General features: G+C 42.4%; 3 protein-coding genes across 3 annotated transcripts in view; 2 read left to right on the forward strand and 1 right to left on the reverse strand.

The window, feature by feature from the left end:
- Positions 1-4570, forward strand: part of NAA25 (N-alpha-acetyltransferase 25, NatB auxiliary subunit) — a 62954-nt gene extending 58384 nt beyond the window's left edge. The window contains exon 24 of the mRNA XM_054712456.1: positions 160-4570. Coding sequence (XP_054568431.1) covers positions 160-282 — 123 coding nt within the window. The 3' untranslated portion in view covers positions 283-4570. The remainder of the gene's footprint in view (positions 1-159) is intronic.
- Positions 4571-6978: 2408 nt separating this feature from the next.
- Positions 6979-14311, reverse strand: ERP29 (endoplasmic reticulum protein 29). Its single transcript, XM_008142733.3, has 3 exons — positions 14104-14311; positions 9095-9233; positions 6979-7819 (listed from the first exon to the last, which is right to left on the reverse strand). The coding sequence occupies exons 1-3, from the start codon at positions 14245-14247 to the stop codon at positions 7317-7319; spliced, it is 786 nt and encodes a 261-aa protein (XP_008140955.2). The 5' UTR covers positions 14248-14311; the 3' UTR covers positions 6979-7316.
- A 269-nt stretch (positions 14312-14580) lies between these two features.
- TMEM116 (transmembrane protein 116) overlaps positions 14581-17220 on the forward strand; it is a 50121-nt gene continuing 47481 nt past the window's right edge. The window contains exon 1 of the mRNA XM_054712782.1: positions 14581-14714. The gene's annotated coding sequence lies outside the window, so the exon portion shown is untranslated. The remainder of the gene's footprint in view (positions 14715-17220) is intronic.

Consider the following 17220-nt stretch of genomic DNA (forward strand, 5'->3'; position numbering starts at 1 on the left):
AGCTTTAGCCTTTGCATTTTATGAAATTGAAAATGACACTTTATTCTGATGGAGTTTGCAGTCAGACAAAGGTAATGGTGATTTTAATTTATAGCTGAGGAACTGTAATCTGGGGGAATGCTTTCTGAGCAAGACCACTAATTCTTGTATCCTTTGTAGGAAGAGAGAAAGTTTTCAAAGACTGTGCAAGGGAAGGTGCAAAGCAGTTATCTGCACTCACTTCTGGAAATTGGGGAGCTGCTGAAAAAAAGACTTGAGACCACAAAGAAACTAAAAATTTAAGGAAGTATGAACCACAGGCACTAATGACGCTATGGCAGAAAATGATATCATCTTCCCAGGCAAAAATCTATATGGTTGACCATCATTTGAATCCAGAACTTCCTCATAAAATGCATGAAGGACTTTGATCGTGAATTAATTTTTTAGGTATTAAATGTATACAACAGATTAAATTATTGTACATATACCAGAAGCAGGACCCTCATCTGGGTTTGACCACTTTTTATACATGTTCATATGCATTTGACAGCCACAAGAGAACCCCACTTTTCTTCTGTCCTTCTCTCACCAGAAACACCTGGTGGAGGAGGGTCCTATAAAAGCAGTGATAGAAATTAAGCATAAAGTGTCAATGTCAGAGCAGCTGAATGGCCCTGCCATTACAGCAGTGGACATTTTGGTTGGGTCTTTGAGCCTGTCGGAAGCAGAAAGGAGAAGTATTGGGGGACCATAACTAGGAGCAGGCCCTCTTTCCACATTAGCAGTTTGTTTTTGAGACTCCCTCAGCTGCTTGGCTCCTGCAGAACCCAAGGCAGGTACCCAAAAGGCCTCCGATGAAATTTGGTATAAGCACCTGCCACTGAAGGCCACCACTCAGACAACTAGGTGCTCATTTTCTGGGTGAATAGTCCTGTTAGTCAAGGCAGCCCCATCCTAGCTCAGGTGAGAGTTAGATCGCAGATAGGCTTCTAAAGCTTCTGTTACCTTGCAGCTGTTTAGAGGGGAATGCAGTGCAGACCACTTCTAAGCCTGCTGAGGACTAGCTTGTCTTTTATCTCTTTGGGAAAGATGGGAATCACTTTTAAAGAAGAGAAGTGTACATAATTTATGCAGGCAAGTGTAATACCAATGTCATTGGTTTTGTGAGATATATATATATGTATATGTATATGCTTTTACATATATATGTATATTTTTAAGCATATATATGTGTGTGTGTGTATATACATGTATATACACACACACACACATATATATGCTTGAAAATAAAGATATAATACTTTAGTGTTGTTTTTTTTAAGTGGGGGGTTTGAGAAGAAAGGACTTAACCTAGGCTTTAAGTTATAGGCTGGCAAAGGAAATGTTCTTCATTGGTTTGGAGGTTCAGTTTACTACAGACTTGAGAATTACACCAGGATGGTGTATGAGTTGTTCAACTGGAGCTCCCGAAGACGACAGCTTCTGAAGTAGATCTGACAGAAAAGATAAACATTGCTCTTGAAAATGTTATACAGTTTATATAATTCCTTTGGTAACTTTTTTGTATTTGAACCTGTGCTTCTGTTTTTGGCCTTTGTTACCTAAATACTGTTAAAGTTAGTAATTTTGTAAGAGCAAAGAAATGAATTTGATGAGAAAATTCAAGCATCTGGTGGAGGATTGGTCTTGAAGACCTTAAATGTCCTTTCAACTCACTTCTGTGAAATGTGATACTTTTTTCTTCCAAAAGCAACTGAATGAGAGCTTGGGAAGTCTCTGTATGCAACACAATTGTATTTTGTCTCCTCATCTTGACTTTCTTAGACTTACAGTTTGATAGGGTGATTAATAACTGTTTAAACCCAAAGGAAATTTTAAAGAAAATTACTGCATTTCTCGTTTAAAATAAGACTTGTTGGAAATCTTAGTCCATCAAGTAATTTCAAAATACTTTTTTGATGTCAATTGGTAGCCACAGCTGTCACACCTCATCCCTAAACGAAGAACTGATCAACAAGATGAATTGAAAATATTGATTGATTCCAAATGTAATTTAATGACAACATATCGTAATTTCATAAAACAATGGCCTGTTTAGATGGAATTTTGTGTGTGTATAGGGGTGGGGGGTATGTGTGTATGGCATGTGTTTTTGAAATGATGTTTCTTTGAATATCCAAAAATACTGTACATAAAATTAGAAATGCTCTTTGAAACGTCTTCAACTGACCTTGATCAATCTAGCATGTGTGTGTTCAGTGGGCTGGCCTTGGTCCTCAGGGACAGTGTGTGACTCCAGTGTCTACCTAACTAGTCTCTTGCTTGGGACCTCTATTAAAAACTCAAACGGTGGGTTTTAGGGGCAATGTTAAGTTGAGGTTATGTTTCCTTTGTTACTTGCTGACTTTCCTACTAAACGTAGCATTTCAATTAGAGTCAACCTCTTGCGTTTTGAGAAAATTGTAAAAAGAATGAAATTATGCAGAAATGGCCAATATCTTTTATTAATCTGTTCTTTTGGAAACTGTCATGCACTATAAATTGTGTACAGTAAAATATATATATATATACATATACATGTATATATATATATATATATATATATTCTTACATGAGTAAAAAGCAAGCTCTCCCGCCATCGTATGTCATTGGTATTTGAAGAGAATTCTTAAATAACCCGCTGCTGCTGCTGCTGCTGTGTTTGGCTTGTGTGGGTTTTTGTTTTGTTTTGTGTGGTGAATTGCTATTTAAAAAAAAAAAGCAAAGGAGAGAAACACGACTACTGTTTACAGACTGAAAAATTACTGCTTTTTATACTACTGAGAATCCTAAGTTAAAACTCTTCAAAGCAAACATTTGGTTTAAATCATTTATCTGATATGGATTAAAGGTAGATAAATTTTTAGTGTTCTCCAAACAGTGAAAAATGTACAAATGCCTAGCTGTGTTGCCCATCAATTTTGTATATTTTCATAATTTTAATTGTTCAAATTGCATTATATTTTGCAATCACTATGTTCAATCTGGATTTGTCTTTCATTTTAACTTTTAATATAAAAAGGGGTTTCAATGTATCTACGGCCTTGTTATTGAAACTCTTCCTACTTATTTGATGTGATTTATTAAAATGGGAAGTATATTCTTCCTTTTTCAGAATTAAGCATAGGAAAACTACTTTAAACTGGATGGGTTAATTTATATAAACAACTTTATTTTAAGTTGGCATTTCTGCCTTGTTCATTTTTGTACAGATTCCTAGAAGCTACCTTTTATTATTTTTTTCTACCTTTTAAGTGGTATTAATTCACCTCAATTTTGTACTCAGTGTTACGTTCCTCACCAAAATTGTAATATTTGTGAATTTAAAATTTATTTTCCAAGGCCACTAGTCTTTTTCTTTAAAAGTAGTGCCTTGCATGCTAGCATTCAATAATTCAATATATGTATATATTGTGCACTTATTTTACTACATGCCACATTGCATTTTAGGCTCTGCTGATATAATGGTGAGACCGTATATCCTAGTTAGTGGCTAAGGTGGGAAAAGTAACAAGAAATATTAGCTTATAATTAAGTTGTTTAATAAAATAAATCAGGGTACGTGATAAACTGGGTCATGAGAGGATGCTTTGAGTGCCGCCATCTGATTTGAATGAGAAAGAGTCAGCCATGGAAAAAGGAATGCAAGTGCAAAGACCCCAAGGCAGCAAACAGCTAAGCATGTTCCAGTGACTGGAAAAAATAAAGGGCTCAAGTAGCTGGGACTTAATGGAAAGAGAGGGGTAGGGTTTGAGTAGAGTGGGGATCATAGTAATAAGGACTTTGAGGCCAGGGGCAGGAATGTGATTCCAAATTTGGTGGGAAGTTAACTGGATGTTTGCAGACACATTGACATGACATCCACGAGGACGTGAATCCACAGGTGAAGACCTAGTTTATTCAGCCGCACTGACAACACAGTGGAAAGGAGCTGTTTGTGTTTCCTCAAGTTTCCTTTTTGTCTGCCCTGTGATCATTAAGCGCTCTTATTTGAGCCCCGAGAAGTCAGTTTTTGCCTGCTTCCATCCCACTGTTATTTTCCTTTAGCAAAAGGTGAGTGCTTGGATATACTTCAATGCCATTTTTAACTTTTCCCAAAAGGTGGGCTCAGGGTTATATTTTTTTCATGTTCCCTGTTTTTTAGATGCTATCACTGTGTAATGCAGACATGTCATACAAGTGGAGGGTAAGCAACTGTGAGCCAAATGCTTATAAAAATTATTTGTGGGATGCCTAACGTACTTTAGGAGTTTATGCTTCAGGAGCACAGAACTTTTTTGTAACTTCCTGCTTCCAAATATCTCAGTTAAAGTGGGTCCCAGGTAAGGTACAATGGGGAAAGTAGTTACTGCATATGAGATGACTACTTAAGACCACCCAGTGGGGTAAAGGTTGAATAAGATTAACCTTTTGCACTCAGATGTTGAGATTAAAATTACTCTTTGAATGTATCAATAATTTGAAATATAAAAAATCCAAATAAATAAGTTTGTATGAAAAGAAACTCCAGTTTATTCTACTGCCGCGCTTTGTAAAATCTGGGGTATTTAAAAAATTAAATCCCGAGTAGAATAAAGGAATCGAGAAAAAAGCAAGCGAGTGCAAAGGGTTAAAAATCGGAAGCTTGGATGAAATTAGCTAAAATCCAGACACACACACACACCATCTCACATTCTTAGTCTTGATGGCCATGTTCAAATTCCCATTCTGTCTTGGTTCTCTACTGAATAACCAATCTTTCCTGATATGATTCTAATGCCAACGTTTTGTGGCCTCAAATGCCAAGGACTATTTGTAAATTAAAAATATTCTTAGCAATAATTGAGATAAATTGTAAGTTCCCTAGGATGGAATTGTTTGTGTTGGGTTCAAGGTCTCATTTGCTTCAGGTAATCTGTAAATTCCCTAAACATTATATATACTTGCTTTATTCTGGGAAACCAGTCCATGCCTTCATTACGGATAAGCAGCATTTGAGCCACATATTATTTAATGAGATGCTAAGAAGTAAAAGGGAGGAATCCATATTATTCAATTAAATGCTAAGTAGAAGGAAGTGCCAGGGAAGATTGGATTTTTGTGGCATATGCAAATCTGTTCAAATTCTAAACTAGAAACAAAGCTTTAGTGAAAAAGATTTGATACAAAGAGCCTCTGCTGTATGATAGTATAGTCCTGTTCAATAGTCCATGTTTCTTCAAGACTCAGGATATATAATGATATCATTGGACCCATCCAATGAAGTACCCTGGATGTGTTACCACCTTTATTCCTTTCACATTGAGATGAAACCACATTCAGGGATGTTTGAAAAATTTAGTTTTAGAGTTCTTTCCCTACCAGTCACTTGTCTTACTCTTATTTCCATAAGACAGTGAATCCTTAGTTCTTTGGAAATGACTGTTTTAGGTAGATTAAAAAAACAAATTAGGCCCTAACTGGTTTGGCTCAGTGGATAGAGCATTGGCCTGCGGACTGAAGGATCCCGGGTTCGATTCTGGTCAAGGGCATGCACTTTGGTTGCGGGCACATCCCCAGTGGGGTGTGTGCAAGAGGCAGCTGAATCGATGTTTCTCTCTCATCGATATTTCTAACTCTATCCCCCTCCCTTCCTCTCTGTAAAAAATAAATAAAATATATTTTTTAAAAAAAGACAAATTAGAATAAGCTAAAGTAAGTTTACCAGTGAGAAGCATCCAAAAAAAGTATCTCCCAAGGTTTTCATTTAGAATTGAAATAAGGAAAATACTGAAATTGTTGGGCCAACTATATGCTATATTCTTTTGTCAATGTTGAGAGTATCTGCGCTGGCTATAGGCAGGCATTTAGGTTGAGCATCTTTTACTTAATGGAGTTGTTAGCCTAAGCTACAATTGTTTTTGTTCCATCAACTTCAACACATAGGTTTTCCTGCATTTTTGTTTCCAGTAGGTTTAAATACCAATGTGGCTAAAATGAAGGAACAATTTTATTTGCTGCCTTTGTTCAACTTAATATCTTTGGGTACAATTTCAGGAGCTATAGTCTGATAATTTTCAAAGAGTAAATATAAAAATGGGGATGTTAATGATGTTTACCACTGCAGATACTACTCACCCAGAGAACAAATTTCAAAGTTAGTATAATGCTCCTCCCTCGGTTTTTAAATTTTTTTTTTTTTGATTTGAGAGATACATAGATTTGTTGTTCCACTTATTTATGCATTCTTTGGTAGATTCTTGTATGTGCCCTGACCGGGGATCAAACCCACAACCTTGGCATACTGGGATGAGGCTCTAGCCAACTGAGTGACCTGGCCAGGGCTCCCTCTGCTTTTTAAAAAAGTTTGGTACTTTCTGAGAGTGAGAAAATAACTTAGATGGCAAACAACTCCTTTTCCTTTTAAACTCCCATATTGGACTGAATTGTATTATTTAGCTATCTAAAATTGAACTAGGAAAAAAACCTCTATCAGATTATATTAGCAAAACTAAGAATTTCCTACACATATCTTATGAAGTATGGAAAATAGTTACACTGGGGTTTATTAATGTTGCCACTCAGTTTTAAAGACAAGAAAATGTGGACAACGCAATTTACCACCCAGAACCAGTCCCCTTGAGTCTGAAAACTGGAGGGAAGTAATCAAGGCAGGCTTTGAACTGGGACAGAACAGCTTCTACATTGTTACCAGGATAGTCTGTTACCCTGGTAGAGTGGAATCCATACCAGCCTGGATTAAAAACTAAAGTAGCCCTAACCGGTTTGGCTCAGTGGATAGAGCGTCGGCTTGCGGACTGACAGGTCCCATGTTTGATTACAGTCAAGGGCATGTACTGGAGGGGGTGTTGCAGGAGGCAGCTGATTGATGTTTCCTTCTCATCGATGTTTCTAATTCTCTATTCCCTCTCCCTTCCTCTCTGTAAAAAATCAATAAAATATATTAAAAAAATAAATTAAGTCAAAGGAGAAAGCAGGTCATAGTCCAAAGTATAATTTGTGAAAGAAAACTGAATGGCTTAAGGTCCACTCAACCAAAACATGGAAACTTTAATTGGATTAGAATTACACCTTTCAAGAATGTGGGCAGTACATTCTTTATAGCACCAATTCCTTCTGAGGAGAAAATTCATAAGCCATGTGAGTAAATGTTCTACCTGTACCTGGACTAGCTATAGAGATGTCCCAAGCATGGTCATATCAGCATCAATGTCTGTGCATGCTCAGATTTCTTATATCCCAGAAAGGTCTCACAGCCAGCAGGAAACTCTCCCTCCCCACCCACACCAAACTCTGGAAAACCCTAGAGTCCCTTTTTACAGCTCCTCCTTCTCGACCCCCTTCTTCTGGAAGGCAGTCAAGATGTTTAAGCTCTTCTGGAGCTCTTCCTTCTTCCCGTCGCTCATCTTGTTCTTCTCAATCAGCTTGGTGATCCGGGTCATCTCTGATGCTGGGAAGTCCTCACCTTGGTCTAAGACCTTCCCCATGATCTTCAAGTACTGCTCAGCCCACTTCTTCTCAGTCTCCTTCACATTGGCCAGGTTGTCCTGCCCTCGTTTCAAGAGGGCCTGGCGGGCCTCCACGCCAGAGGCCCTGATGAACTCCCCAGCAAGGGCATCGTATGTAGGCAGGCAACCTGGCATACCTAGGTAGATCCCTTGCCCCTTTAGCCAGCGCTGGATGGCTCCAACCTTAACCGGCCCACTGTATAGGATTGGGTTCTCAAAGTCCCCATCCCGGAAGAGGTAAAAGACTGGGTAGTTCTCTTTGTCCAACTTGTATTTCTCACTTAGCTCCATATTCAGCTTGTCACCATAATCTGTGAATAGAAACCAGATATGAGGAGCAAGACCATGAGGAATGTCGGGCAGAAGATTGTTATGAGGCCTATCTGGCTGAGAGGAAGAAGCATGTTGGTTGTGTCTGAATTCCTCCTTGCTACTTCTTAGCCATGTGGCATTAATCAAGCCATATTTAACTTCTCTGTACTCCATTTTCCTCACCTGAAAAATGGTACTTCTGGCTGAAACCAGTTTGGCTCAGTGGACAGAGCATCGGCCTGCGGACTGAAAGGTCCCAGGTTCGATTCCGGTCAAAGGCATGTACCTTGGTTGTGGGCACATCCGGTAGGGGATGTGCAGGAGGCAGCTGATTGATGTCTCTCTCTCATCGATGTTTCTAACTCTCTATCCCTCTCCCTTCCTCTCTGTAAAAAATTAATAAAAAAAATATATATTTTTTAAATGGTACTTCTGAGTATTTGAGATGCCCACTATGTGCCAGGTACTGTTCTAAGTGCTGGAGATCTAGTTGTGATTAAGAGTATAAAGCTCTGACCTCAAGGAGCTCATATTTTAAGAGTCAGAAGAAAGATGATAAACAAATGAACATAAAATGATTAGTGCCACGATGAAAATAAAACAGAGGTGTGAGCTTAGTGGGGGCTGAGGCATTCCAGCTGGGAGGAAACAGAGAGTGAAGAACCCACTGCACTTGGGAATAAATACTTAGGTTGAGTTCTGGATGAGCCACTTCCTCCCCCACAGCCTGGAGCTTCAGTATAACAGGTAGACAATATGTCTTGCTTTTCAAGTGGGATTCAAGAGAAGTTTAAAACTGCAATGTCTATACGTCTTTACAGACTGTAAACTGCTCATTGTTGGCCACTATAATTATTAAAGCTGTCACTGTGATTGACAGCTGCCCTTGGTTCAGTGGCAACTCTGGTGGTTTTGAGCTGAAGCGAGGATGGAAGAATGGACTATGCTGTCCCGTAGGAGGCATGGTACTCCCTCTGACCACAGTCCCCTGCAAGAGCTCCAAGTTCTCATAGTAAATTTAATGTCAGTGGAGGTTGGAGGGTGAAGAATGGTGGATTCCCTTCCCTAAGGCACCCATGAGGCTGAGCAGAGGTTCTGTGGTCACAGAATCTGCTCAAGAGAAGCTTGCCATGATTTCTTGAGAGGTCATGACCCCATTTTTACTTAGTGTGTGACTCAGACAGAAAGGTGCTGGGTATTCCCTCTACAAGTAGGGAAATAATTCTTAGCTTCCTCCCCCTCTGCCCTTCCCAGTCACCTAGACTTGTTCATACCTGAAATTCCCACCTCTGCCACCAAGAGATCATCACTGGAGGCTGAGTTTTCAGCCAGACGCTTGAACTCATCCTGCTTCTCTCCGTAGGGGTACTGGGTGTCGAACTTCACCAAGACGAACTTGCTTTTGGGAATGACCTGAAGGTGTATAGAATTGAGTGGGTAGGGGGTTCCAGGAATTGTTGGGGCTAACTGCCTTTCCCAACTCCTGGTTAAGAAACAGAGTGGAAACCAAGCCCACAAAGGAGACAAGATCTCAATTACTAATATTCATTCATTCACCTATTGATTCATTTAACAATTTATATGCTGGGTACCCCAGTAGATGCTTATTCACACAAATCAAAGACAAATACAACCCTGTCTAGAATAAGCAAAGCTATAGAGGTACTAAGGCCACCTCCTCCAGTGGCCCTTTGGTAAGGCCAAGGAGACCCTTAGCACACAATACATTAGCCCCTGTCATGCCCATCATCCCGGCGGCAGGGGGGGGGGGTGGGGAGAGGAGGAGCTTTCTCAGGAAACATTGAACCAAAAAAAAAAAAAAAAAGCCAACTAACCATCTATAAAGGAGTTGGCACCATGGAGGACACTTTGGCTAGGTATCCCACAGTTTGAACTCTGCAATTTCAGGGCTCAAGAGAAGTGGCTGAGAGTCCAGGGTTGGGACAATATCCCTTCCCTAGACCACAGTTCCCTCTGACTAGATCTCTAGGTACTAAACTGGTAGGACCAAGATTTTTATTTTAATTGTAAAATTCGATTCACTGGGATATTGTAAAATACAGTGGGATTTTTAGTACATTTAACATTGTTGTGCAATCCTGCCGACTATGCAAAAACAAAACAAAAAACCCCACAACAATGTGCAATCATCACTAATATCTAGTTCCAGAACATTTTCAACCTGAAAAGGAACCACATACCCATTAAGCAGCCATTCCCCAGTCCTCCTTTTCCCCAATCCCCATCATCCACTAATCTACTTTGTCTCTATGGATTTGTCTACTCTGATGGAATTATACAATGTGGCCTTCTGTGACTTCCCTCTTTCACTTAGCATGTTTTCAAAGTTCATCCGTGCTGTAGCATTTCATTTATTTTTATGGCCAAATAAATATTCCATTGTATAAACAGACCAATTTGCTTAGCCATTCATCAGTTGATGGACAATTGGGATGTTTCAACCTTTTGGCTATTTGTGAATATCTGTTAGGAACATTCATGTACAAATTTTTGTTTTTATACCTGTCTTCATTTCTTTGGGGTATATACTTGGGAGTGGAACTGAGGGGTCATGTGGTAATTCTACATTTGACGTATGGAGGGATCCCAAGGACTTCTTTTGATGGTTTCTTCCAATGCATATATTTGATCTAACAAACTGTCTTTGATTAGTAATACTGCCTTCTCTTTCTCCAACAAATTTTTTTCTAATCAAAGTGATCATTTCCTCAGTGTTTCATCGAAGGCAATCACTGTCCTTAATTAAGTCAAGCTGACATCATTCCAGTTTTTGTTAGTCCTTGTTCCTTATTGTGTGTTGGTATCTGTTTAGTTTTAGGTTTTAAAAATATTTCACACTGCCTAGGGGGACAAGGGAAGAGGGAGAAGCCACCAGAACAGGTCATCTTTAAGTGGTCACTGACCCCCAAAATTCTGAGCTCGGGACTAAAAGCAAGGAAGACTTAAAATGTAAATCAGATCACATCCCTCTGGCCCAGCTAGCCTTATTTCAATTCAATACACCGAACTCATTCCCACTTAGGGCCTTTTCATTTTCTGTCTCTGGCTGGATTGCCCTTCCCCTAGTTTTTTCTATGATTGACTATCATTCAAAGTTCTGTTCATATATCCCCTCCTAATGGAGGCCCCCTCCACTCATACCACACTCTATCTCTTACCCTGCTCTACTTTCTTTGCTGTATTTAATCACTATGAAATCCTTATTTGCTTGTCTGTCTGTCCTCTCCACTAGAATGTACTTATGAGAATAAGGACCTTGTCTGACCTGTTTTCTGCTATATCCCTATTGCCCAACAGTAGCTGTATATAGCAGATGCTCTGAAAATATTTGCTAAGTGAACAAAACTAGGACAGACTTTGGTAGCAGGTGCTACATGTTCAGTGGGAAAACGATTTTAAAAGCACAACACATGATCTCTAGCTGCAAGGGGCCTACATTTGTATTATGGAATAACAATAATAACAATGTTATTAATATGGAATAAATTAACACAGTGCTCTAATGTTTAAAGAGAATTGAGAGGCCTCCATCTTTTACTTTCACCTTCTGTTAGAATGGTTTTGAATGGCAACCATTTGTACAATAAATTTTTTCTTACTTATTTTTTTGATCCAGTCTGTACCTCTTAATTGCTTTAGGTATCTCTCTCTTTTCTTTCTTTTTTTAAAAAATATATTTTATTGATTTTTTACAGAGAGGAAGAGAGAGGGATAGAGAGTTAGAAACATCGATGAGAGAGAAACATCGATCAGCTGCCTCTTGCACACCCCCCACTGGGGATGTGCCGCAACCAAGGTACATGCCCTTGACCAGAATCGAACCCGGGACCTTTCAATCTGCAGGCCGACGCTCTATCCACTGAGCCAAACCGGTTTTGGCTCTCTCTTTTCTTTATCCTTAAGGAATTGGCTCCACCATAACCTATATTTAGGCAACTTCTTCAATGTACACATGAATTCGTTATTCATTCATTCATTGAATAAAAGGGAACTGAGAGCCTATTATGTGACAGGTACTGTTCTAAGTAAACAAGAAAATGGACAGTAAAGAAAAAGGACAGGCATCTGGCCAGCGTGGCTCAGTGGTTGAGCACTGACCTATGAACCAAGAGGTCACGGTTCAATTCCTGGTCAGGCACATGCCCGAGTTGCAGGCTCCATCCCCAGTGTGGGGCGTGCAGGAGGCAGCCAATCAATGATTCTCTCTCATCATTGATGTTTCTATTTCTCCCTCTCCCTCTCTGAGATCAATAAAAATATATTTAAAAACAAAGAATTAAAAAAAAGAAAAGAAAAGAAAAAGGACAGGATCTCATCAATAGTGATGGCAAAGGGCAAGAAACAAAAAAAGACATTGGAAATCACTTAAAGGCAGAGCATGGGCCAAGGCCCTGGACATAACATTAGGAAGCCCCCTTTTGGTCAATAATAATGAAAAGAGTGAGATTTAGAAAGGCACCAGATAAAACATTTACTCATTCAACAGATTATTACTGAACATCTTCTATGTGACATGTAACCTGCTAGGTTGTGCAGATGATCAATGAACAAAATAGACAAGGTAGTTCTTCCCAAGCATACAATATTCTAGTATGGGAAATGATAAAATAGACAAGAAAAAAAAAATCGGCGATGAGTGAGCTCTACACAGAAATCAAACCAGGTGATGTGACTGGCACTTTAGGCTAGGGGGTGGGGAAATCAAGGAAGGACTTTAAGAACTTAATATTTGACCTAGCCGGTTTAGCTCAGTAGATAGAGCATCAGCTTGCGGACTGAAGGGTCCCGGGTTCAATTCCAGCCAAAGGCACAGGCCCAGGTTGAGGGCTCGATCCTGTTGGGGGCGTGCAAGAGGCAACCGATCAATGATTCTCTCACATCTTTGATGTTTCTGTCTTTCTCCTTCTCCCTTCCTCTCTGAAATCAATAAAAAAATAAAGATAATATTTAACCTAAGCCTGAATAGAAGAAACCAGCCTTCAAAGAATGTTCTAGTCACAAGTGCAAAGGCCCAAATGCAGTAATGAGCTAGGAATATTTAAACAGCAAAAAATGTGTGGCTGGAGCAGAGGGGACAAAAAGAATGGTAGGAGATTAAAGGAGAGAGAAGCAACTTGGACTGAGAGGAGGCTCTTGTAATGATAGCACTGACCAGGGTGGAAGCAGTAAAGATGGTGAGGCATCAAGTGATTAGGAAATACTGTTAACTTTACAGTGCAAAGCCTCCCTCTAAGTCACACTTGGTCTGTGATGTTATCCCAGTCCCATGTTTGGCGGTAGAGGTGTCACTTTGCCAATAAAGGCCCCAAAAGCATAGGGTGCTGTGGGGTGACAACCAACCAGCCATACCTACACTTGTAAATTCTTGAAACTTTGCCTTGAATAGGCCACACGTGCCAAACCCACAAGAAACCCTTTTGAAAATAGGAAGGGTTCAGGCACTTGAGATAGATTCAGAACTCCACTTGTAGGTTTCACTTCCCCAGCAATGGGTACAAATTAAGAAAATAAAATGACGGACTGTCTTTCTCTCAAACCCTTAGTTTGCCCATCGTGTAAGCAAATTTGAAGGCTGCCAGTGGGTGAAGACAGGTGAAAGAGGAGGGGGGTTGAGACTGCATTCAGCCTTCAACATTTCCAACGGCCATTTATCCAGGCCAGGACCCCAAATTCTGTAAACTTGGGTTCGGGGGTAGTGGCAATCCTTCTATGCCTTGATCCTTGTTCTCGGGCCCAGTATTTCCTGTAGGGTGGTGGTAGAACCGAAGCTTATTCTTAACGCTTGCACTTTTCAAGGAGACGCAGGCTATCTGGACATTATTTGCATACTGCAAAGCTGGCTGCAATCCACGCCAAGGAAAGAGGGGCGCAGAAATGCCAGCTAACAAGACTGGTTTCTACCTCGCCGCCCAACCACAGCCTGTGCAGTGGCGTCCGCCTGGCACCGCCCTCCGGGTCTCCCACTTGGGACTCCAGGATTGGATCCCTCCTGACACCGCCCCCTCCCCATAGGTGAAGGAAAGCTGCATCTTTCACAAAAGAGGAAGCAAGTAAAAATACTGCAAAGGCGAGGGTGCGCAGGGGCCCTGGAGCTTGTAGACCCCATGGTCATGCTATGGCGTCGGCCCAGAGCCCACCAGCCCGATACGATGGTGGGAAGCCCCGAGAACGTAGTTACAGACCACCTCTAGCCAGCCCGCTGTCCCTTGCGTCACCCACGGTGCGCGCTCCCCTGGGCACGATGTCCCTCGCCCCCGTTTACCTTGTAGAAAGTGACTGTATCCAGGGGAAGGGCGCCCTTGGTGTGCAGGCCGCTGCTGCCCTGCGGAGCGGAGAGAAGCTGGAGGAACAAGAAAAAGGGAAACAGTGGGGAGAGGGAAGAGGAGCGGGATAGAGCGGCAGCCATAACGCCGGATACTGGCAGTGGGAGCTAGTAAGGCTGTAGTGGAGAGAGCGCCGAGTCGGGAGCACGTGACCAGGAGGCCCCGCCCCGGAGGCTCACGCCCGCCTAGGACGAGAGGGAGGGGCCACGTGAGGGGCGGGGAAAATAGGGCTGCTGTGTGCGCGCGCACTCAGCGAGGCTCGCGCCTTCCCAGGATGAGAGGGAGGAGCGACGTGTGGGGTGGGGCAAGGAAGAGAGGGAGAGAGACTGTCGCGCACGCGCACGCGCACGCGCACGCGTTGAGGCGCACAACCGGCCACGCCTTCTCCCGTCCTTCTCCGCGTGAGGAGAGGCACGAGGCGCGTGCTTTGGCGTCTTTGCAGCTCCTGGTTCGCTGTCTTTCCTTGTCTCTGAAGATGACGACGCCACAGCCCGATTTCTTCCTGCCCTCGGTCCATCAGGCAGGCGGTTGGGATTGACTACTACCCTCGGTTAGTCTGTCAGTCACTCTGACTGGAGTTACTACGCTCCCTCAGTCGGCTCGGTATTCCCCTCAGTCAGTCATCCTCGGCCACCTCCCTTGGCCAGGCCCGACTTGGTCACCAGGCGTGGCTCTTCATCTCTGTGGCTCTTCATCAGGGCCATTCCTGCCCTCTGCCCAGTCTGACAGTCGAGCCTACTCTGAGGCGCCAGGTTTTATTGGAAGCTGAGTACCCCACCCATCTAGGCCCCCAGAAATTCTATACAGCAGATACTTGTTCAGGGTATGGTTGGTTTACACCGGATCCTGGGTTTGCCTGTGGGAATACAGAGGTGACTGAGACAGAGCTCTGTGCCGAAGGGAGTCAGTGTGCGGGGAGGAGACCTCGGAATAGCAATATAACACTTGGGATGTCATTGGTAGATAATAAGATTGTGATACAGTCTTGTGAAAATACATACGCAGATTCAGTCAGTCCTGTTCTGGGATGTCAGGGAAAGTTATAGACAGGAGATGACTTTTAAGATGGATCTTGAAAGAAGAGGCATTTACAAGGCAAACACCAAAGGATATTTCTAGTAAGGGGAAAAGCTGGATAAGTCTGTGAAAGGGCATGTTGTAGAGGGTCATAGTAAGTTAAAATATTTGGAGTCATCAACATTTCTTTTGGTGTGTGTGTGTGTTTAATATGTATATCCTATATAATAAAAGGCTAATATGCAAATTGTCCCCTTGGGAGTTCCACCAGGAGACTGGGAGCTCAATTGCTTGCTATGATGTGTGCTGACCACCAGGGGGCGGTGTGCAACATGGTAGGCGACCAGCAGTGGCAGCGGGGCACTGGGAGTGAGGGAAGGAGGAGGTGGGGAGGTGGGGAACCTGATTGTCCTTGATTGCTGGCCAGGCCTAGGGACCCTACTGGTGCACACATTTCATGCACCAGACCTCTCTTATTATTTATTGATGTCAGAGAGGAAGGGAGAGCATGTGCGTGAGAGAGATGGAAACATCAATGATGAGAGAGAATCATGGATCAGCTGCCTCCTGCACACCCCACACTGGGGATTGAGCCTGAAACCCAGGCATGTGCCTTTGATCAGAATCGAACCCAGGACTCTTCATTCTGCAGGCCAATGCTCTCTATCCACTGAGCCAAACCAGCTAGCGCTCTGTTATTTTTAATATTGTTTTATTCAATAGAGTAATATTTTGAAACTCAGATTTTAACATCCAGGCATCAAGTAATTTCAGCAGAATTTTTTTTTCTCCTTTTGTCCCACTTTCAATTCATGTATTTTGTTTTACTTTTATAAGCCACACAAATAAACCAGATATATTGGAATTTCATAAATGTTCATCTGTGAGGTGATGATATTTGAGCTGATACTTGAAGGATGAGGAGCCAGTCATGTGATTATCTGGAGGAAGAGCATTCCAGAGAGAGGGAACAGCTATTGCAAATGATCTGATTTGGAAAAGTACTTGACATATTAGAGTACACATGGTGGGAAGACATTAAGATGGCCCCTGCCTCTTGATATTAACACTCTTGTAATCCTTTCCTTCTAAGTGTTGAAAAAATCTACAATCAATAGAATACAGAAGAAATGATGGAATGTCACTCCACTGAGTTGGTGCCATAAGATTGTGACTTCCATCTTGCTAGGATGTCATCTTGCACAAGTCCACAGGGCAATCAAGGAATTTAGGGTAGCATTTGGCCAACAATTAGTTGGGAACTGAAGCCCTCAGACCAATAACCCTCAAGGAACTGAATTAGGCCAACAACTACATGAACTTGGAAGCAGATCCTTCCCCATTTGAGTTTTCAGATGAGAATCAGTCAACATCTTGATTATAACCTTACCAGAGGCCCGATGCATGAAATCTGTGCAAGAATAGGCCTTCCTTCCCCCGGCTGCTAGCACCGGCTTCCCTCTGGCCACTGGCAGGCACCCGGAACCCAGGCTTCCCTCGCAGCCCCGGCTTCGTCCGGAAGCACATTTGGTCTAATTAGCATATTGTACTTTTATTATTATACTAGAGGCCCAGCACGCGATTTAAATTACTGGAGGAGGCACCCCGTAGGGGGCCAGGACCCGCGCCTGACCCGTGTAGCGCTGGCCTCTGCATGGTGTCCACTGGGGTGGGGGGCAGGCACTCCTGTGTGTTGTGTCTCCGCTCCACCTCGCCCCCAGCCCCAGCCTCTTCATGTGTTGTGTCTCCAGTCTGGCTCTCCCCCAGCCCCAGCCTCCCCACGGCTGCTGGAGCTGGGGGTGGCACACAGTCCCCTCCCACCCATCTGTGCGCCGAGCTCCTCCTGTGTGGTTGTGATGCAGCCGCCTCCTGAGCGGTCATGATGCCCAGCTAATTAGCATATTCCCTGTTTAGATAGATAGATAGATAGATAGATAGATAGATAGATAGATAGATATGAGAGACACTGAAGCTGAGGACCCAACTAAGCTAACCTGGGACACCTGACCCATAGAATATGTGAGGTTATGTGTTTTAAG

The sequence above is a fragment of the Eptesicus fuscus genome, chromosome 23, assembly GCF_027574615.1.
Source record: "Eptesicus fuscus isolate TK198812 chromosome 23, DD_ASM_mEF_20220401, whole genome shotgun sequence".
Lineage (NCBI taxonomy): Eukaryota > Metazoa > Chordata > Mammalia > Chiroptera > Vespertilionidae > Eptesicus > Eptesicus fuscus.